We start from the raw sequence: 24,660 nt of genomic DNA, 5'->3' as shown, positions 1-24,660 counted from the left end.
TATGGGTCTATCCAACGAAATAAATTCACCATGAACTCTACTTAGTACGTACCTAATTATTTCATCCTCAAACTTAGGAATATCCAAGATTCTGATTAACCCTAGGTCTACAATATGTTTGAATTTGGGCTTGATGATTCCAGAGTCATTCAACAGTTTGGATATATACATTGATTTGATCTTAGTTGTTCCCAAGTCCTATAGATTGCAATGGATGTAAGCTCTAACACCCTCAACATAGATAACAACTCTAGGAACCCTTGAAAAAGTGTCGAATGAATCATACAGAGTTGCAATATGTGGGCATCTCTTGAATATTGCTCTCAGACTGTCCTTAACCTCTACTACAGTGGGATTTGCAATGAAAGTAGGGACAAAAGAAGAACCAGCCTCCATATCGAATGACTAAATTGCAAAAAATACCTGGAAATAGTCGTCGGTGACAAACCCTAGATATCTCCTTTGAATGCAGTTGAAATCTCTGATGGTTGCTTATGATCTTTCCAAATCGCCTTTGACTTGCTCTGAATGCAAGGTGAACATACTGAAGTGAATTATTCCTTTTATCCTTCGAAAAACCCTAATTCGCTATCGACATAAATGCCTTCCAGCGAGACATATCGGATCTCGATTCAACATATATATGCCAAATAAACTTTTCAGATGTCTAAAACTTCCTTCCAGATCTCTTTCTCGGGGAATATGCAAGATTTCAATGAAATTTGCCTACCCCTAAAGCATCTGCCTCAGTTGCTGAATGAGCTTCCTGCTGATGCAGAAACATTCTGCTATGTCGGTTGAGTAACCGGAGCAGTTTAACCTCCCAATTGATCATCTGACTTCCTGACCCATCTCTTGGTATGATCATACAGGATCTCATTGATCTTTTGCTTTCCCTTATCATTTGATCCATCATTGCTAACTAGTGGATTTTGCTTCTACAAAACTTGGCTATGTGTCCAATCTTGTTGCATGCATAGCATGTAACATTGTTCATTTGAATTGCTTTTCTATATCGAGAATAATTGCTTGACCTGCACTAATTAGCCATGTGTCCAAACTTTCCACATGCATGACATTTTACATTCATTCTGCAGTCTTTTGTCTTATGACTATACTTATTGCATTTTGAACATTGACTGGGGACAAAGTTATAATTCTGATTTTCTCTACTTCTAGATTGTCTAGCCATATGACCAAATTTATTACAAACAAAGCATCTACCATTAAATTTGTGAGCATTGAACTGCCTCACCGGTGTCTTTTGGTTCCAGTTGTTCTAATCATTATGCATACCAGATGTCTGATCTTCATTTGCAGTATGGGAGCTCTGACCTTGTTCAAATCCAAGTCCTCTGGAGTCTTTATTTTGCCTTTGGCTCTCCAATAATTCATTAAGTTGTGTTGAACTAGCCTTCAATTTGTCCTTATACTCATTTGCAATAGTTAGATCATCTCTTAGGATTGTCATATGTCTTTCAAGTTCTTGTTCATTGTTTTGGAATTGCACTAATTCCGTTCTCAACACATCATTTCCATGAACTAACCTGATGCATTCTTCAGATCTATCCTTTAGTGATCTAGCAAGGTCTTCTTCCTTTTTCTTTGTCTTTAATTTCTTTTGCCATTCCCATAGTTAGGGCTTGTGTTTCATTCTTGATAACTTCATTTTCTTGACTCAACTTCTGACATAGGTTCTTTAGAGTGTCCTTTTCTTCATCATCTTGACCTTGCAATTGTTCCCACAGTTCCTTTATTTTGGCTTGAGCATTTAATATCTTTTCTTGTAGAGTGATAATGAATTCTTTAGTAGATCTAATTTCATCTTCCAGCTTTATGTTCTTAACTTTTTAAGCTTCAAAATCTTCAAGAGCAACTTCAAGTTGCTACCTTAAACACATCTCCATGGATTTTAGATTCTGGATTTAGGATCTGCCTAAAGCTGTTAGGCTTCCTTCGAGGCACAAAGCTCTGATACCAATTATTGGAATCCAAGAACACAGAGAGGGGGTGGTGAATCAGTGTTTTACTGAAATATAAGATTTTAGCCTTATCAAGACATTCATTCATCAACAGGTAAACATAAATACATGTAACTAAAACAAATAATGCAAGCACATAAATCAAGACCATAACACATAGAATTTATATGTGGAAAAACCATGGTGGGATTTGTGACCCACAATATCAATTCACTAGCCATATGAAGAGATATTACATATAATAGGGGCCTACACATGCAGAAAGGCACACTACCTAGAGAACACTGCTCATCACAAAGAATCTCACTGACTACAATCACTTTCTGATACAAAACAACAAAACTAAACTCATATAATGCATCTGCTATGCCTGATTGAGTTTTGGTTAAGGCTCTGACTATTCCGGTTCTTAAACCCTAAACCCTTGCCGAAATAACATGCACCTTGTGAGTACCTTAGAAATCATCTATAGATCATTACAGAATATTGCTTCCACATACAAATGATCTCACATACATAAACTTCACATGTTAGATCTTATCTCTAATGTTATATCTTAGATGACCTAATAGACTAACTTATATACCCTTACAAACATTTATGCCATATGTCGACTTACATACAAAATGATATTACATGTTGGCTCATTACAAATAAATATGAATTATAAAATTCTTTGCCAGATACTACCCTTTGCCGGATCTCCAAGTGATGTCGGCTTCCCATACCAGTACCTAGTTTGTCGATTACCTTAAAATCCTTGATGTCGATGAAGTGTTTGTTGGATGCCAGTCAACCAAAATATGTTGCCAATGTTGCCATCAATGACAACATAAGAAATCGAATGAGTGACAATTACCAACATAATGTACTCAAAATGTGTGTTCTAGAACCTTTTGTGTGTGCAAGATCCTAAAATGAAAGCAAACAATCTAGAGCAACCCAAGAGAGTAAACCCTAATTGCTTATAATTGACAAAGTAAATGCTCTAAATCCATGATGCAAAGTGATCTAAAGCATGAATATGAATCAAAATGAAGCTCATACAAATACATGGAAACAACATGAAACCATACTCTGGTATGTGCACAAAGATGGTGGTCAGAAAAGTGGACACCACCCAAAAAAACCATGGAAAAACAAGTAGCGCGTACGCGGTTATAAAATTTGAAATCACCGTGTACGTGCTTAGGTTCGTTGTTCCCGAGCCTAGAAAAGGTAGCGCGTACACGTTGCTTTTAGGAAAAGTAGCGTGTATGCGCTACCTTTAGGAAAATGAGCGCATATGTGCTACTTATAGGAAAATTAGCGCATACGTGCCAATAAGCCATAAAGGACCGCATATGTGGTACCTGTCAAAAAAAGTTTTAAAAAAAAAATTGGGTCTTATTTTCCCGTGACAGCCACGTTTTTTCTATATTTTTTCTTCATTTTCTCTGCCAAACCACGAATGAGGTGCCATATTTCTCCTCCAAATTGCGAACTGGGTGCCACATTTCTCCTCCAAACATTATGGATCAAGGTTAGTTTTTGTTAATTTTTGTCTTTCTTTACCGTTTGTTCAATTTGTTTTACGTTTTAAATTTAATTTAATTAATTTTGATTAGGTCTTCTTTTTTTATTTCAAAAACCAGATTCTTCTAATCCACAACAAGAACAACAAAATGCACCTCCTAAACACCCACAAGATACACCCTCAATGCCTCCTTTTGATCTCACACCTAAAACACAAGAGCAATTAATTAATCAATTAGGGTAAATACGTGTAAAATCAATAGACTGATTGATAAATTGAAAACATCCAAACTTGAGAATCATAAATCCCTTGCCACTAGCCTATAAAAATTAGGTAGTGGTGCCATAGTTGTTTCCACACAAATTACCAAATGGGGAAACTTTAGGCATAGGTGTCATCAATTCTATGCTGAAGGGTTATCATACAAGGGAGTCAAAAACAAAATATTAGTAAACAAGAAATATGTGCCCTTTTTGTTGATCCTAAAATTGGTCAATTGTTACCTCTTAATGCAAATAGGTTTCCATACATTGGTGTACCAATGTGCAGATGAAGAATCTTTTTTGGCAGAGGTGGTGGATGGTCTTTGATGATCCACCTTGTAATAATTATGAGGTGCCATTGTATTTTTTGAGAAAAGTATACTGTGAGTTTGTGCTCAATGTGCGGCCAAACTATTTTGACATGAGAGAGTTCCATGGTAGAGGTGGCGGCTCTCCCCAAGATAGACCTAGAGCCCATAGGCAATTAGCCCCGAAGAGTCTTCGCCCCCTAACACCCAAACCCAAGGTGCATCATGCTGTCCTAGTAGAGGTGAAAGATTTGATGGAGCTACAGACTCTTCAGGAAGCCAGAACTTTGACTGGTGCCATCATCCAACATGGGAGGTCGTTAGCACACCCTATTGTACTAGATGATGAGCCATTAGTTGCTCGAGGTGGCGATAGAGACCCCATTCAACATATGTGTGTCAGTTTCCCGGGCATATGATCAGGGATAGATGATGTGGCTGGTGCAAATAGATCCACATCTCATCTGTGCATGATTTGTGGGAGTAGATGTCAGGTTCGCATGGCTGAGGATTTCGTGCTAACAAATGAGTTGATGGACATGGTGTTTGCCCATCAACGACAGACACAGGTGTGTTGATTTTAATTCATAGCATTTTATTTATCATTCACTTTAAATTTATAATTACATAAATGAATTTTCATTTATACATCAATTTAAATTAAGACAAATAATACGCATTTAAGGATGCAGCAGCAGTATCCCATACTCCTCCCCAAGTTAGTACAGCCGCAACTTCGATGCCTGAGGTATAAATTTTGTAACATGTTAAAATAGAACCATACACTTTGAATTCAAAAATATTACAAGTTATACTAACTATCTTTAATGCTTGGTCCAATTTTTGGTTTGTAGGTGTTGACAAGGGACCAAATGTCCCAAATTGATGACATCATGCTCTCAGCAATTGATTTTGGCCTACAAGGCTATACAGTATCATATTTTGTACAACCCTTTTTATGTATTGTTTTGATGGAATATGCAAGTCATTTCATTTTAAATTTTTTAATTTATATTTAATATATTATCTGTACTAATATCTCATGTTAATTTTATTTTTTTAGGGTACCCCCTCTATGTCTAGGCCTCATCCTAAGAAAAAGAATTCCTCAAAGATGCCAAAACGTGGGAAGAAGGTAATTGAACACATTTTTAGTTGTACAATTGTTTGAAAATGTTGAAATCAAGTATTAGTTGGGGTTTGTAGATTGATTAGTGTTTTTTATCTATTTTACATGTACAATGGCCATTGAGCTATGTGGATTTGTTGAATGCACTTGATTCGCCCGTGGATCAAGAGAGGGAAAAGGTATGTATCTCTACTTTATTTTCTTGATTTCATGATTATATGCATGCATATATGTGAACTTGTGATATTTTATAATCTTATAATGTTTTCATATAGGAAATATCCATAGTTGTTTCATCAATGGCGAGCCCTCCTCCATGCACAGGATCTGATACACTTTTATTTGATATATTACATTAATTGTTTTTAACCTACAATACTTATCATTATATTAATTGTATTTAATCTTTGATCATTTTTTGTATAGGTAATAGCGATAGTTTCTCCATCAATGGTGAGCCATCCTCAGTCTATTGGAGAAGCATCTCAGGCACAGGTATGTCATTGTTCTCTATATTATAGTTTTTAAGTGTTTTTGATATATTTATGTTAGTACATTATATTAATTGTACATTTAATCTACAATAGACCCCTTCGTGGTACCACCATAACATGGAGCCTTTTAAGTATGTCTTCAAGAAAACTCCTAAGCGTGACAAGGAGAGGAGAGAGAAGACATTATTAGGCCCAATATGGAAAGCTAATGTACTGAGAGGGGAGGGGTGAATCAATACTTTAAAACTTTTCTTTAACAATATATTTACTGTTATGCATAAACCAAAACCTGCTGTAACATAACATAAAGCTAAAACAAATAAATAACAATCATACATGATTCACTCCATAACACATATATTTTGGTTACGCAGAAACTCTTGGTTAGAGAGAAAAAATGGGGTGGGGATGGCACCCACAACTTGACTATTGCAATAATAAAGAGTGCTCGGTTAGAGCTACATGTTTAGCTATTTCTGATAGCTTACCCTGTTAGGAGTATCGAGATCGTTAGATCTACCTTGCTAAAGGATTTTACAACACTTATTCTAAATGTTGCACCTGGTTAAAGGCTTTACAATTTATAGACTTCGTTAGAGTCTTTTACCCTGTTAAGGTTTCTCTTACAACTTCAAAATATTACAATAAAATCTTTACAAATATCTGCAACTTTACATCTGGAATGTTATAGCAAATTCTATGTGCTCAAAATGAGATTACCTTGCTTATAGCATACCTCAGTAACCCATAGAATAACTCAATAAACCCTTCTGTTTACTATGTTCCTTGACTATTCTCTAAAATCCTTCTCGGTGACCTCTGTATCTCTGACAGTCTCAATACTCAGTACTTTCCCATGATTTTTCTTTTCACATATGTTTGTCTTCACACTCATACACACATACCTCTATATCTATCTGATCCCAATCCATGCTGTATAAATAGATCTCTTATGTCGGTGATCTTGGTTCATTGCTTCGATCTTACAAACATGATTTATCGAATGAATAACTATACAAAATATTTCATTGGATAGATGACCTCAAAATCATACACAACCTAGAAGTGCAATTTCCAATGTGATAATGGTTCTTTGTTCCTCAATCTTGTAACACGTTTCCACACGTGTCTAGGTTCAATGAATCTGGTAAAATGTTTCACTCGGTGTATCATTATTGCTACTCGGTAGTCATAGAATATTACTCAGTAGACAACTCAGTGTATATTGGGCTCTGTGACTACTTTCTTCTGTAACTGACTGCTCTGTGCATACCGACTAGACTATGTAGAATGACTTTGGATATAAAACTAATGGCAACTATAATAAGTAGTAACAGACATTAGCTCCTAGATCAGCCGATAAGGTAATCCACATTTCAATTACAAAGAAATTATAGTTAAATGCATAGTTATGTTGTTAATTGTGAACTATTTTCTACAAAAGAATTCTAACTTGGCTTTTGAATTGTGGTTTTGCAACCATCTACAAAAGCCACGTACTGCATCGAAGAGGCTTAATTTTGATGATCCACCACAAGTTTAGGATCATATAGTGTTAGTTTTGGTCATAGAATGACCAATACATGTAGATATATTCTACATTTTTATTGTATATCGATTTGGACATGGCATATGCCACATTTTTGTAATACTTGTATTGACTTGGCAGACATGCCCTTTTTTTGATATATATAAATATTGATATTTGATCCACTAAATGTGTACTGAGTTCATTATTTTATATTCATTGTATTTCTTGGCTGTCCTTTTATAAATTTAATTAATCATTTGCTTATGTAATCAACAATATGAATATAAACAACAAAAATATACGATATAAAACATTACAATCGTGGAATATGATTTGATAAAATTTCTAAAATGTTAATTAACCCTACAAAACTCCTTGTATTCAGTTCATTATTGTGTATTCACTGTATTTGGTGGCTTCCCTTTTATAAATTTAAATGAATATTTGCATATATAATCAACAATATGAATATAAACAACAAAATCGACAATATGAATATAAACAACAATATGTGTTTGGTGCAAGAGCACCCTCACGCTCGCAATGGTCAAATTTTGGTTGTCATGTGCACAAACCGATGTTATGAGCGTGTCTAGATGGGAAGTTTTACACTAGGCATGCTCCTTTCATGCATCCCAAAGCGCCAAAACGTCGAGAGTCATACCCTACCGACGTGATTTCTCAAGTTCCCTGAGTCCAAAAAATTTTCAAACTTTGACGAACTGTTTCTTTCAATCCAGGACACATATGATCGATCCATTTGAACTTGTGGGGTTGTGTGAGGATCCTCTATAATGACCTATCTCATTTTTTGACAACTTAGTGCCATTTTCAATTGGTAGCATCTTTTCGCATGTTACAAAAATCGTTAGTTGCATGCAATGCAAAGTTGCAGGATTGGCTAGAATTGATTTGGTTCATCGTGTGCACAAACTGACATTATGAGTGCATCTAGGTGGGCAATTTTACAATAGGAATGCTCCTATCATGCATCCCAAAGTGTCGGAACGTCGAGAGTCACACCCTACCAGCACAATTTCTCAATTGCCCCAAGTCCAAAAATTGTCAAACTTTGACAGATTGTTTCTTCCAATCTAGGACACATGTGATCAATCTATTTGAGCCTGTGGTGTCGTGTGAGGCTCCTCTACAATGTCCTATCTTAGTTTTTGATGACTCGGTGCCATTTTCAATTGATAGCATTTTTTTGCCTACTGCAAAACGCGTCAGTTGCATGCAATGCAAAGTTGCAGGCTTGGCTAGAATTGATTCAGTTTGTCATGTGCACAAACCGACATTACAAGCATGTCCGCGAGGGCAGGTTTACGCTAGGCATGCTCCTATTTTTCATCCCAAAGCACTGAAACGTCGAGTCATACCCTACCGATGTGATCTCTCAAGTACCTTGAGTCCAAAAAAATTTCAAACTTTGATGGACTACTTCTTCCAATCCATGACACATATGATCGATCCATTATAGCCTGTGGGGTCATGCGAGGCTCCTCTACAATGGCCTATCTCAGTTTTTGATGACTCGGTGCCATTTTCAATTCGTAGCATTTTTTTGCCTGCTGCAAAAAGCTTTAGTTACATGCAATGCAAAGTTGTAGGATTGGCTAGAATTGATTCGGTTCGTTGTGTGCACAAACTGGCGTCACGAGTGCATCCGAGTGGGCATTTTTACACTAGGAATGCCCCCCTCATTCATCCCAAAGTGCTAGAATGTCGAGATTCATACCCTATCAGTGCGATGTACAAGATGCTTGACAACTTTTTTGACAATTTTTTTGATAATAATGACAATTTTTACTCAAATTGTATCTAGACTCAATCTATGACCCCTATGACCCAATAATGACTCAAATAATTCTCCATGATTATACAAGAATCAATAATTCTCATGATCGACCTTATTACATCACATATACTCAAAACATAGTCACAAAACATTAACACAAAAAATAGTCACAAAACATTGACACAAAAAATAGTCGCAAAACATTGTCACATATTATTCAAAAATTTGCCTCTAAATGTGGTCAAATCAGCTCTTGGCTATTTGAATATTAAAAAAAATGTCTTACAAATCATCTCATGGGCTTTTATACAAAATTTGGCATTACAATATGTGCGATTTAGCTCATTTCCATTTTAATATACAAAATTTGGCATCCACATATGTACAAATCAGCTCATTGCCATTTAAATATACAAAATTATGCCCCTAAACATGTAAAAATCAGCTCAAGTGCATTTATTTATACAAAATAATAATATAGAACAATTCGTCGATGATATATACAAAATTCTCAAAATCATTCTACTCTGAACCGTAGAATCAATCAAGTGAACCTTCACGATCGACTCTAACCTGTATTGTGTCAAGTATTGCCTTGTGGTCAGATTCATGAACTTTCCATCAAATCTTGTTATGAGGTCTACCACGATACTTCTTCAAATGAATATTTGTTGCAACAACAAGGTTAGAGAAATGAAGAATATGTCTGTGTGTTTCAAAGTCCTCAAACAACCAAACATCAGAATTCTTGTACAAACAACAAGGTTAGAGAAATGAAGAATATTTGTTGCAACAACAAGGTTAGAGAAATGAAGAATATGTTGTATCGTATGTTTCTTTCCCTTAAACTATCATAGAAAACTTTAAAGCATCCTTGTACAAACTCTGATGAATGAGTACGATCACCACTCACGTAGAAGTGATACTCTCTTACAACCTTTCTATCCTCCTCTGTCCTATTATCTGCATGCATGAATGTTGTGTGTAAAAAAATAGCAACTTATGTAGAATGATAATACATAGATTGCACTTCATTTTGAGGTTGTAGTGTATAATTTTCAGCGAAATCAACAATAGAGACAATGGTGCCAAGAGGATATGTGTCCTTACATAACTTGAATTGCTCATCTAACCATCGAGCTCTATGTGTATGCATTATGTACTCATAAACTAGTTTCTCTTAAAACATTTTCATAAATTTAGCTACACATATATCATTTTTCACTAGCTCACATCTCTTCAAATCTTTTCCATCTTTAACTCCATATGTGACTGTCTTTTATTTTCCGAAAGAAACTAGTTTCGTACCAATTTCATCTGTAGTCTCCAAATGTACGCATCTTGGTAAACGTTGCTATAGGAGTTGAGAAAATACAACACCACAGGAGCCCAAATAATCTCTGCAAGCTGAAAAACCTGTTACAAGGAGAAGCAAGGAAGCAAAATACAGAAAAACAAATACACAGAGAATATGCTCAAAAAGAGAGAGCTCAATATTCACAAAAATATGTAATGTGATTCTTACAATGAAAAGAAAGAACTCAACCCTTAATAGGTCAAGAAACCCTAAAAGAGAAAACCTAGGTTTGCACATAATAATTAATTAAAATAATTAATTATATGCACCTAAAGTTAGCTTAAGTGTAAAAGAGATAAAGGAAACTTAAATAATTAAACAAATATTGTTTAACTAATCAAGTAAATACCTAAATACTCTAACACCCCCCCTTAAGCTAGACTTAGGGAGAAGCTAAAACCTAGAACAGCTACTGAAAGCAATAAAGATGGGTCCCAGCAACAAGGCCTGATCAGGTACCCAAATACAATGAAATCTCTATGAACTGGAGAAATAGAGAAAACCACGTGGGAACAAAACTCTACTCCAAAAAGAGATGGAAAAGAATATCACTAAAGCATCAAGAACCTGCAAACTCTGTCGAAAAATAACTGCTGATCTGGAGAACCTCCACTAAAATAGAACATGACCAGGTAGAGAAGACTGTAATCTGCATGAGTGCCCTCAAATGACACTACTCGAATCAGATTGCAAACAAGGCAAATACTAAACTCAAAGATACATATGGCATGAGAAACCATAGCCTGAAGAGATGATCAATCGATCTACGAAAGCATTAGAACCAACAAGATAAACCTCCCCATAATGTGGAAGAGGGAGAGGGATAGGTATACTAAAAAGTATAGCCAACAAGAACTGCATGATGAAGAACCAAGAACATCAAAGGTGCTGAAAAAATTACACTCAATTGACACACAACATGAGGTGAATGTCGTGGAAGGACCACTCACTAGACAAAGGAAGATGGCAAACAATAGGCAAACATCAACCCCCTCATGGCACTTTATCAATAGTGCATGTACAACAAAGCACAAGATGTGCATGATCCTAAGTAAACAATGCATGATGGCACTTTATCTCAGTGCGTTTGCATAAATACAAGCTACAATGATAAGAAGACTGAAAATAGAAACGTGAACCAAATAGAGACATCCTACTCAGAGAAGAGATCCTAGGACCTCAAACAACCACGATATCCACCAGAGTGTTGAAAAGAAAAAAAATGAATAAAATATGCACAAAGCCGAATCTAGAAATAAAACTTAGATGGCTGGAAAGAACGCAGCACACGCTTTCCAAAAATATAATTTTTTTGAAAAACGGAGTTCGGATGCTCATTCTATGGCTCCCGAAGTGCAAAAACTAGACCTCACTTTGACTGGAAAAAAACATAGTCAAACAACAAAATTGGAAAAAATTACCAACACCATGAGGTCGGGCTTAGAACCATCTTTCTGACACCTATTCATTTTTGAAAAAATGACTCCGTATGCCCAAGATAGAGCCAAAAAACCAAACTCCCCCTTGAAAAGGCCAAAAAGGAGGTCTAGTGGCTGTTTGGTGGTAAGGTGGCTAGGTGGCACTTCGGTGGCTGGGCAATGGTTGGTTGAAAAAAAAACGGGCGGGGGCCACTGGAGCAGTGGGCTACAGGTGGCAGCCGGGGAGCAAGCGGTGGCCAGGGAGCTGAGCGGTGCAGGGAGAAGGCGGCGGCCAGGGCTGAGTGCGGCCAGGGAGCTGAGCAGCACAAGGAGTAGGTGGCGGCCAGGGAGCAGGTCTGTCGAGGGCACTGTAGCGGCGGCGGTCGGAGGCGAGGAGCCGGGGGCGGCAGGGAGCCGATGGCCGGAGTAGGCAGGGAGCCGGAGTGTCGGCAGGGGCCAAGAAGTGAGGGGCTATCGGTGGGGCCGTAGAGGCTGGACTAACAGGTCCGGCAGGCCTGTCAGTCCGGTACCCTGCGGTACCCACCAACCTAAACCCCCAAAAAAAAAAAAATTTTTAAAACCCTATTCGCCAACCTTTTTTATTTCTTTTTTGAAGATTTTTTTAATAAAAAATCAAAATTCGGCCTGCATGCCGTAAAAAGGCAAAATATATCTTTTTTGAAATTTTTTTCTCAAAATACGTTCCAGGGCTGTACGGCCTGGATCTGAGAAAAAAATACTCCCAGAGGCTCAGGAACCAAAATAGGTCGAATTTTATATGACCATAGGGGTTTTTGGATCTTATAAGTACGATGGTGAGGCTTGTTTATGCCCAAAGTGCTCAGGAAAAAAGGTCAAACCCTAGGTACATAAAAAATTCCTGAAACCCCAGATCTACTTCCAAAGCAAAAATTCTCAAAACAAGAACAAGTAGCTGCAGATCTGAAGCTCTGATACCATATAGGAGTTGAGAAAATACAACACCACAGGAGCCCAAATAATCTCTGCAAGCTGAAAAACCTGTTACAAGAAGAAGCAAGGAAGCAAAATATAGAAAAACAAATACATAAAGAATATGCTCAAAAAGAAAAAGCTCAATATTCACAAAAATATGTAATGTGATTCTTACAATGAAAAGAAAGAACTCAACCTTTAATAGGTCAAGAAACCCTAAAAGAGAAAACCTAAGTTTGCACATAATAATTAATTAAAATAATTAATTATATGCACCTAAAGTTAGCTTAAGTCTAAAAGAGATAAAGGGAACTTAAATAATTAAACAAATATTGTTTAATTAATCAAGTAAATACCCGAATACTCTAACAGTTGCAAACCACCACATATAGCAAAAAAACCTTCCAAACAAGACATCTTATAATAAATGCAACCATCATGTCTATTACATAGCACACTTGAAATAAATTCTCTTACCGACTTAGGAGGTGCTTGTATATTGCATTCCTGTAAAACATCGTTAGTGTGCAAAGTAGAACAAATATAACGAAAAATGTCATAGTGCATGGAAAATTCAATATGCATCCTACAACAACACGTGGTGCGCACATGATTAATCTTAATATAAAAAGGTTTTTCCATTTCAAAAAATCTTTGAGAAATTCTTATTTGAGGAAACCTTTGAAGGAATCTTTCATAAAATTTAGTTTCAGTCATATCCAAATAGTGTTTGGCATGTGGCTCACGATTTGTAGACCTGATTCGCCTTTTAACAACATCTCTTTGGTTGGGAAAAACTCTTGTGTTGTCATGCCAAAAAATTTCAATTAATGTTCTTAGTGCATCAACAACAACCTTGTCTTTGTGTGGTAGTCTACCCGAGAATGCCCAAAGAGAATTATTGTTAGGTTCCTCTATCCTTTCCCGCCTCTTTAATGCTTTACTTAATGTTGTTCTACTAATGTTTAATGACTTACTTGTTTTTCTTATCCAATGATCTATTCTTATTTTCTTGCTTGTTATGGTTGATGTAATGACACATCGAGTAGCATTAGAATCTTTAGTACATGATTTTGAACCAATAGCTTGATATGCATCAAATAGATTTCTCACAATAGTTCTTTCACTATTACTTTTAGATGATCTTAGGCCTAGAATTTTCATTCTCTCTAAAATTCAAAATTTTAATCATTTGAACAATTAATTTACATCTTGTGGTTTTATTTAAGTTTTCAAATAGTTTTGTCATATTCTTTTAACCATTCTCCTACAAGTTCGTTCATTCATTTTATCGGGCATTGGCTTCAATATATTCTCATCAATGTCAATAAGATACTTTGGTTTCCTACGAATGATTCTATGAGGTGTTAACATCGGTACATTATGTACATTCAATTCATCAAATAGAGAAGGTGTATGTTCATCATTTAATTGATTATTCAATGTGGTATCTTCTTCAATTGCATTAGGTTCATACGGTAAATCAAATGTCTCTTCTTCAATTGCATTAGGTGCATTATGTTTGTTTGGTAAATTGAATTGAGATGTTGAGGATGGCATACCTTCTTCTCCCATTGTTCTTATTTCACATAATTTCTTCATACGCTACCTTTGTCTTTCATTTTCAGCCTCTTGTTGTTCTATCATTCCTTGCTTGTTCTTTCCCATGGTTGATATCAGTTGTCCAAAATAGAATCATATTAGATATATATGTAAACAAAAGTTCATAAAAAAATAAATAACCATAAATATGCATATTATCATTATTTTTTTGAATCAAACTATTAAACAATCACAATAATATTGACAAAACTAATAAGAACTACAATTCAATCATTTTAAATCATGCAAAAACAAAAAATTCACTTACTTCTATGTATAAAACAGTGATAGAAGTGCAGACACAGTTGCAGTGGGGCCTTCAACGACCTCAAAAACTTATTTTGAGGTCGTTGAGGATCTTGGGCAAATAAAACTATGTCTAAGTACCCCGTATGCACTATATTAATAATCGTGTACGTGTTAGTCCATAAAATGTTGGCAAGCCGAATGATATTTTTTTTCCACTTTGTACTAATAAGTAGCGCATACGTGCTCCTAAGCCTTAAAAATTTTATGGTGGGGTAGCGAACTAATAGGCTCAGTACCCTGTATGCACTTACAAGTAATAAGTACCGCGTACGCGCTCCTACGCCTTAAAAATGTTATGGCAGGGTAGTGAACTAATAGGTTCAGTACCCCGTACATGCTATTTGTAGTGAAAAAAATGTGAAGGAAAATGGAGAGAGAGAGAGAGAGGGAAGGAGGGAGAGGGAGAGAGAGGGAGGGAGGGAGAGAGAGAGAGAGAGAGAGAGAGAGAGAGAGAGAGAGAGAGAGAGAGAGAGAGGGGGGGCAAAAGGGAGGGAGGGAGGGAGGGAGAGAAGGAGGGGGGAGGGAGACAGAGAGAGGCGGAAGAGAGAAGGAGGGAGAGGAAGAGAGAGAGGGAGAGAGAGGGGGAAGGAGCGAGAGGGAGAGAGAGAGAGAGAGAGAGAGAGAGAGAGAGAGAGAGAGAGAGAGAGAGAGAGAGAGAGAGAGAGTGGGGGGTGAAAGGGAGAGAGGGAGAGAGGGAGGGGGGAGGGAGAGGAAGAGAGAGAGGGAAGGAGGGAGAGGGAGAGGGAGAGAGAGAGAGAGAGAGAGAGAGAGAGAGAGAGAGAGAGAGAGAGAGGTGGAAGAGAGGGAGGGAGAGAGGGAGGGAGAGGATGAGAGAGAGAGAGAGGAGGGGGTGAAAGGGAGGGAGGGAGAGGGAGAGAGAGAGAGAGAGAGAGAGAGAGAGAGAGAGAGAGAGAGAAAGAGAGGGGCAAAAGGGAGGGAGAGATAAGGAGGGGTAGGGAGGGAAGGAGGGAGAGAAGAAGGGGTATGAGGAATAGAGGAGGAGAGAGAAGAAGGGGTATTCTATAGATCCATGCATGTGTCCTAAGGGTTCATAGGACACCATATGATTCCTTAGGACATGATATGACCCATAATGACACATAAGAGGTTATATGGAGTCCTAAGGGGTCATAGGACACCATATGACCCCTTTGCACATGATACGACCAATAATGACACCAAATGATGTCCTAAGGGGCCATATAATACAATATAACCTTTTAGGACACCATATGACCCATAATGGCACCATATGGAGTCCTAAGGGGTCAAATGGTGTCCTAAGGGGTTGTTGGAGACCATATGACCCCTTAGGACACCATATGACCCCTAACGACACTATATGGTGTCCTAAGAGGTAATAAGGTGTCCTAGGGGTCATAGGACACCATAAGACACATAACGACACTATACGGTGTCGTAAGGGGTCATAGGACACCATATGACCCTTAGAACACAATATAACCCGTAACAACATCTAAGGGGTCATAAGGTGTCCTAAGGGGACATATGAAACTATATGATCCCTTAGCACCCCATAGGACCTATAATGACACCAAATAGTGTCCTAAGGGGTCATAGAATGCAATATGACCCTTTAGAACACCATATGGTGTTGTTATGGGTCATATAGTTCCCTGAGGGGTCGTATGGTGTCCTATGACCCCTTAGGACACCATGAGTTGTTGTTATGGGTCGTATGGTGTCTTAAGGGGTCATATGGTGTCCTAATATGACCTCTTAGGAAACAATATGACCTCTAATGACACCTAAGGGGTCATATGATGGGCTAATAAAATGATATATTATTTAAAGTTATGAATAGAACATCATACAATAGAACATCGGTAGTTTAGTTTTGATATAGATAAGTTAGACCATTGTCAATATAAGAGAGACTCCAAGTGAACAAACAATGAGGCTTCGCTAAAAACCAAGTGTAACAGCTTGACCTAATCGTAAGAGTACTGCCATTCTAAAACATATGATGCTATTAAATCTGCAAGGTTATAGGACTGATCTCGATTGTGACTATAGGAATTACACACTTAATTTCTTTCATGGGTATGTACCCTTCCAAGCCTTTTGACAAGTGATGATCATCATATACTACCACTGCCATGCTTACAACAAACTTTAATTTCTTTAGTTGATAGGCATTGTGTAATAGCATGGGAAGTCTCGCATACCCATCACTATCATTCTCCAGGACATCATATGTGTTACTCTTTCTCTTCCTACCAGTTGTTTCCTTTTGAAAAACATATTGCAAGTGGTCTTACTAATCATTTTGCTTTGTTGACACTATTTTCCACATATGCTCTGCTCATTAAAAACACATTTGAGAAGAATACTATTGCAGGCTTCCTTGTTTGTCATGGTAATGCACCCATAGTTCAATTTCAAACCCTTCTACCTCCTATTCAATATACACACACAAATCCACCAGTCAATTTTCTTAGGAGAGCATACATGATAAAAATCAAAGAGGAAGTTGCAAACAAGAAATAAATTCACTTACTTCTATAGAAGTGTAGACACAGTTGCAATGAAGATAGGAGGGAGGGAGGGAGAGAAGAAGAGAGAGAGGGATGGGGTATGGAGGAAGGGAGAAGGGGAGAGAGAGAGAGAGAGAGAGAGAGAGAGAGAGACCTTGTATGCACTTGAGAGGGGGATACAATACACTTATATGTGTGTATATATATACTTAATATATTATATATTATTATTATATATATATTATATGTATATACACGTATTATATATACAATATCATATTATACACACACCCAAAATTTAAACAAACGTAGCATGTACGCGCTATTTATAGTAAACATAGCGCGTACGCGCTTCTTACACCATAAGTACCCCGTACGCGTTTTTGATACCATAAGTACCCCGTACGCGCTTTTGACTGTTTAGGCTTGGAAATAGGCCTAGATGACAAAGCTACAATTTGGAAGTTTGATTTCCCTCCATTTCCCTCATTTTTGACATCTTTTATTTTATCAACTTGGTTTATCAACTTTGTCATCATCAGGTTTACACTTCATCAAGTGGGTATTTCTAAAATTGCCACCATATTTTCACCCATTTTCTAAGCTTTCTAACCATATAATTTTTTTAAAACTTGGACAACAATAACATATTATTATTGAATTTCCTTTACCAATGTCTCCATAGTTCTCACAAACATAGGTACACCATTTTTTTAATAACTTCTTATATACTTATCCAAATTTAAAAAACTTTATATATTATTGTAGTGCACTTGATTCTTTACAATTTTAAATAGAAAAAAATGTATTTTCGATTTGTTTAGTGCAACTTATACTTCACGCAGAAATAAGTACCTAATTTTCAGGATGTGCCTGATTGGAAAAATCATTAAAAAAAAATACTCAATAAAAAATTACAAAAAAATACACATATTCTAGTGCTCACTCTTAACTATCTTTATACCAAAGGATCTGTCAAAATACTAAATCTAACTATGACTTTTTTCATGTGCATGTCAAACACTATGTTATGTTTTTTAGAAAAAATCAGGGTCTATTTTTCATGCGCAAAGGAGTTGACCCCCTTAATCTTATCCAATTTTAAATTTTTTTAGTAGTTTGGAAACTAGATTCAGAGTACTACAATATTTGTGCTTTGATTATCTTCATATCTTGAGTGGATGACTTTCAAATTTTGCCTCCAAAACCAGGTTCACCTGATTTCAGAAAAAAGTGTCCACTTATACCCCTTTTTTTGACCACCATCTTTGTGCACTTGCCCACCCAACCCCAAGGGAGAGGTACAAGCCAATCTTCATTTGGTGATATCCTCTTGTTCTCCTACATCTTCAAAAATCCCCCAATTGATGAAATGATGCTTGATGAATGTTGAATGTTGTTGAAGACTTCAAATATCTACTCTTTCATTGCAAAGAAGGCTCTTTATGCTCCAAAAACCTTCTCTTAGATTCTTAGAAGAAGACCACTTCAAATAAAGAAACAGAGCTCTTAAGTATGAAACCCTAGATCTTAATTTCATGTTTATGCCAACCTAGGACTTTAATTTCCTGCCAATCTTTTGGGGTTAAGCATTATTATATCATAGGATTATGCTCCCAAAATTTCAGGGAAAAAGTCGAGGACCATGTGCACTTTCAACATGGTCCGACCAACTTTTCACCAAATTTTTGGGGTCATTAGATATAATGATATTAGAGAAAATCTCAAAGTTACAGCTGATTTCAAGGTCTTTTGATATGCGAAATCGGGCCTCAAAGGTCAAAATAGGACATAATTGGGGTTTAGGATTAAATGATTTATTGAAGGAATAAAATGACAAGGAGCACACTTAAGATAAAGGCCCCATATTTATAACATGTGAAGTGATGAATTATGATTTTAGATTTAATTAAATTGATTAATTAAATACTTAAAAGAGATTAGAAATGCAAGATGCAAAACACACTAAGGCAGGTGCTAACCAAGTGTGAAATTGTACCACCCTAGCAAGGGTGTATAATTTACGACACTACATTTAGCCCCCACTTTAGTGGTCATATGACATTACATGCATATGCTAGCTAAAGTACAGAAAAAATAAACATCATTTGAAAAATGATATATCCATAAGTTGTCGGACGAAGACCCCAACGATATTGCAGTACACAGTTAGGAAACACACCCTACAAAACCACATGTTAAATCACAAAATCACCTAATTCTTACTAAGGGAGGTGATGAAATTTGTGATTAGCTATATGCCCCCTATTTTGGCTTGCTTATTAGTGAGGTTATCATGTTTACCATAGCGAATTTTGTTGAACATGTTCACAACAAGGATCGTTTGTGCATCCAAGTGATTTATGGAACAAATACAGAGCGAGAGAGCGAATTCACGATTCCAACACCATCGACGGTGCAAAAATCAGAGTTGTCTAGCTCAAGATATGACAGATTGAAGGAAAAGTGCATAAATTAGGGTTTTTAACTTAAAAACATAAAACGAAAAAAATGCATAACTCATAAATGTGAAAGTGACACCTTCATTTGTCACTTTTTGACACTATTCACTACAGAGGAGCCCAATTATTTACCAACATTCCTCGACATCGACCAAAGCGACCTATGTGGATGGAGATCCTGCACCAGTTCATACTCACCGACCAACCCTTAGACGAGGTGAGTTGACTTGTCATGGACCCATTCTTGACTTTTCAAGTTTGCACTAAATTCAATGTTGATGATGTCAGCACCAAGACCATGCCCATGTCCCCTGTTTGGGCGCCCTCATCCACTTAGGGTGCCCTGGTCCTCCTAGGATACCTTGGTCCCAAGGGGGGGTGCCCTGGTCCACTTAGGGCCCCCTGGTCTTTGTTCGGGGCGACCAAAGGGTGCAGGAGATCAGGCGTTAGACATATAGAATAGATTGATGATATTTATTGATTCGATTAATATGATTGATGATTAATCACTGATGATTTGATGTTTCGATTTTGCAGATTCTTCCATACATTCAGGAACACACTGCTGGTCATACGTTCCAGAGCCTTCGAGGTCATATTTCGAGGCTCGCATTGAAAGATAGAGAGTTGTTTCATACTATAGGTTTATGGTACGCAATGACTATGCTCGCCATCAAGTTTCATCCCATGATGCTAATGGAACTAATGGAGAGGTGGGATGCAAATACCTTAACATTCCTTTTGCATGTGGGGGAGATGACGGTTACCCTCGAGGATGTATACTATATTTTGTGCCTTCCCATTAGGGGAGAGACTATGAGATATCTAGTCGATCACTTTACTAATGATTACAGGAGGGAGCAGGTCTATTGTTGGCATTTTTGTTGTTTATGTTGTGATTGTCATTGATGGACACACACTTTTATTGAGATCCCCTTTATATGTATGAGCTTGTGCTCAACCGGTATTTGTTCCAACTGGTATGTTGTATACTAGTCTTTAGACTAGTGGTGATTTTGTAGAATGTGTTTCCCAGTCTGAAGCGGCATGTCGACCTCAAGAGGTTCGTAGATCACAAGCAGTATGAGGGAGAAAAGCGGCACAACACATTCTTACCAGTCTTCATTTTTGTCAAACCGACAACCGGTATGTTGTATGAACTAGTAATACTCTGTGATGAGTTACCAACTGACATTTTGTGATGAGTTACCAATCCACCAATTGTTTGATGGTGTCGACACATTGACAGTGCTTCTTGTGTCGTGTTACTGAGTATGTCAAGATTCATTGAACCTTGGAAATTGTAATGTAATCCTATTGGACCGACATGAAATCAGATTCCTTTAAAAGGACATCATGTCTAGGGTTTTAAGTTGTTGCTGAAAGGGTTAATGTCGAGCTAGGGTTTAAGGTGGAAGTTGAGAACGATCTTATCTGAGAAGATCAAGTTGTAACTATGAGAGAGAGAGAGAAGACTTAAGTAATGCTGGAATGCATTAGCTGTGAGAAATACTAGATCTAACCAAGTAGTTTGTGCTATTAGATAGGTCAAACACTTGTTGATTACTCACATCTTTGACAAGTCTGTAGCCCTTAACCGGGTAGGCCTCAAAGCCTTTGTAAAATCCTCTAACAAGGTGGTTCACACATGTGAATCTAAAATCCTCTAACAAGGTAGTCTTAATCAGACTTATCTCCTAATAGAGATTGAGATTCCTAACAAGATCTGTTCTAGTGAAGAACATTGTAAGACCTTAACCGGTCTGACCTTAACCGGTCTGACCTTAACCGGTCTGGTTTCTATTCTGCAGATAGTGACTTGTGAGTTCCATCTCACTGTAGTTTTTCCCAGTTGGGTTTCCACATCAAATATCTTGTGTTATGGTTGTATTTCTTTTGTGCGTGAATGCTTTATTCACATTTTGGTTTGCATGTGTGGTAACTAGTTTGACTGTTAGACTGCTTTACCGGTTTACCTTTAGACTATGTAAGTGTTTTAGTGCAGTAATTTTTGGCATACTAATTCACCCCCCCAACCTCTTAGTATTCATCAATTGGTATTAGAGCCTACCTTTCTATAAGTTTAACCACTTGGAAAGAGATATGGGGGAATACACGATGAGGGAACTTACTCAACGACTCACTAAGTCTGAGGAAGCCTATGATGATCTTATGGTCAAATACAAGGCATCTCAAGAAAAAGGGAGAGAACATGCAGAGAAGCTGATGGAACTATCTGTAAGCAGTTCTGAAGATGAAGCTAACATGGAAGCCATGATTGCTGAAGTAAACAAGCTGAATGATTCAAACTCCAATTTGAGAAAGGAGTTGGAAGGACTGACTATTCGGTTTAGTCAAGAGCTTAAGAACCGGAGAAAAGCTAAAGATTGGATAAAGGACAGAGATCATGAGATCTCTAAGTTGAAACAAGAGATTAGTGCACTGACTGCTCCCCTTCATGAGAGCAAAATGGAAAAAGAAGACATGCAAGGAGAATTGAACATAGCCATCTCAGAAAATGAAAGTCTAATGGAGACAAACACTACTATTTCCAAAGAACTCTTTGAGTCAAAGGAAATACCAATGGTCTTGGTTTTTCTAGACATGAGGAAGGAGAATCCTCAGGAGCAAATGTTGAAGCATCAAAGAAACAATCGGCACTCAAAGGAAAAGGTAAGCAAAAATTCAAACCTGTTTTCTTTAATTGTCTTAAAGAAGGACACATTGCCAATGTATGTAGGAGCAAAGCCTACAATAATTTTCCTTACTTTATCAACAATGTACCTAGATCAAATAAGTTCAATGGTCATTGTTATGCATGCAACAAGTTTGGGCATAGAGCATTTGAATGCAGGTCTGTAATGGATAACACTGGAAGATATCCTCAGAGGACCCAAGGAACTAGTCCTGAACCTTTTATGAACCGGAACCACAACCGATATAATGTCTTAAATCATCAGTCAAGAAGCGGTGGTCATCAAGCGGCAACCAGATGGAGAGAAAGTTGTATGATCTGTCATGGTCATGGTCATGGTCACACTACTGCAACATGCAGAAGGAAGAATGGAAATATGTACATTGGACCTTGGAGAGCACCTGGACTTGTTTGCTATCACTACAACAAACTGGGTCACATTGCAAGATTTTGCAAAAGCAGAAAAAGTATATCTGATGATATATCAGTTACTAAGGAAGGAGAAATAGATGTTGAAAAAGTTCAAAGAGACATGAAGAAAACATGTAAGAAGAAACCAATAATGTCGGAAGAGGAACCGGTTTTTGCACCTAGTGTGGAAATATCGAAACTGGCAAACTAAACCTTAAAGGCTTAGGGGGAGCAAACGGCAAAATGTTTTCGAACCCCCAGTTGACACCAGTAAAAGACCTTAACCGGTATGCGATACCTATCGCTTGGCAGAAGATCGAAAATAGTAAAAAGGCAAATTAGGGTTTACGCCCCAATATAGGAGCATTAATGATGGTAGGTGAGAGACATGTATAAATGCATTTTTCAAATCATTTCTCACTATCTATTTTCAATCAAAGAAAAGTTTTCAAGTGCAGAGTGAAGAAAAGGCGATTTGAGCTTAGATTTCAAGAAATTGAATAACCTTGAAAGAGATTCAAATCCAGTTTGCAAGCGGTAGTGGAGAACACAAAGTGGTGATTTGGCATCTGACGGAGAGTGAAGTGAAGCAGAATCGGGAAGCCCTAAATTTCCATCTGAAAGGTATTTTTCATGTTCTTGAAATACTCTTCAATGGCTTCTGCATCACATACCAATTTGAGTACATCAATTGAGTCGGAAAGTTTTATTCAGAGGAAGTCTAAATATAATGCTTTGTCACAAGTTCCGACTGGAGTTATAGTCAAAGAAGGAATTTCTAATTATATTGATTGCAAAATAGAAGACCTAGGGTCTTTAGCCATTCACACTCAGTTAGGTCTATTTTGCAGCAAGGACAGAAAGATCAAACCAGAATTTAGTGTCATAGAGAAGAAGAAATTCCACAACGCAGTATATTTTTTGGAAGATTTCATGGAGGATCATATCAGAATTATTTTGAGCAGAGTCCATGTGACAAGATGTACCTGGAGAGGATGCATGATATCACGCCTCAGGAAATTCATGCAGTCACCGGTTTCTGCAACACAGGGGAAGTGCCAGCCCTGAGAAAAGTGAGCAAAACGGAAATGACCAAGCTCACCGGTTCAACAAGTGATTCATGGTGTATGATAGTCAATCCTATCAAGGATGATCTGGTGAAATACGCCTGCATGGTGATAGGATACAGAACATTTTTAGCTAGCAGGATTAATTTTGTATCTGCTGTAGCGGTAAATGCTGCTTACTGAATGATAAAAGAGGATGCATCTTTCGACTTATGTACCGGTATGCAGAGGCAACTCCTATTAAATCTTAAGGCAATCAAACAAGACAACTCACTAAGGTTTAAGTTTGGACAACTACTGGTAGGGTTGTTCTTTTATTTTCAAGGCGACTTTCCAGGTGTAGGAGATGTCTAGTGGTCCCCTGACCAACCGGTAGCCAAGCAGATAAAGGAAAGTGTACAAGCCATTAGAACTGGCTACCCTGAGGTACTGAACAAATATTTTGATGAGTTTAGAAGAAAGATGAGTCAGAGGGTAAGAATCTCAGGTGACATAGTGAAGAAATACAAAGATGACATCTGTTCACTATTCAGGTGGACAAATGTTTAATGGAGGCTGTTGAGCCTGGAATGGAGGAAGTAGAGCCTATGGGCTATGAAGTTATGTTTGACATGTTGGAAGGGCATGCCTCAACCCTTATTGCCTCGCCTCTTGATCCAAAGGCTAAGAGGACCGGAACCTACTTGGAGAGGATTGCACCAGTTGAAGAACCATCGGTGAAGAAGGGAAAAGAACTGACAACTAAGAAAGCTAAGGCAGTGCCTGCAGCATCGACACCGGCTACCACTGCAACTCCAAGAGTGACCAAGCAGTCACCGGCAAAGAAGAAACTGGAGGTAACACCGACAAAAGTCTTCGAAAGAAAG

The 24,660-nt window shown here is 37.5% G+C and overlaps 1 protein-coding gene across 1 annotated transcript in view; it reads left to right on the top strand.

Annotated features, from left to right (window-relative positions):
• The first annotated feature begins 702 nt into the window (after positions 1-702).
• LOC131029425 (uncharacterized) overlaps positions 703-24,660 on the top strand; it is a 36,170-nt gene continuing 12,212 nt past the window's right edge. Inside the window, exons 1-2 of the mRNA XM_057959898.1 lie at positions 703-796; positions 11,955-12,222. Of these exons, the coding sequence (XP_057815881.1) occupies positions 703-796; positions 11,955-12,222 (362 nt within the window). The remainder of the gene's footprint in view (positions 797-11,954; positions 12,223-24,660) is intronic.

The sequence above is a fragment of the Cryptomeria japonica genome, chromosome 4, assembly GCF_030272615.1.
Source record: "Cryptomeria japonica chromosome 4, Sugi_1.0, whole genome shotgun sequence".
Lineage (NCBI taxonomy): Eukaryota > Viridiplantae > Streptophyta > Pinopsida > Cupressales > Cupressaceae > Cryptomeria > Cryptomeria japonica.
The sequence above is the reverse complement of the archived record's forward strand: the minus strand, read 5'-3'. Positions and strand labels throughout refer to the sequence as shown.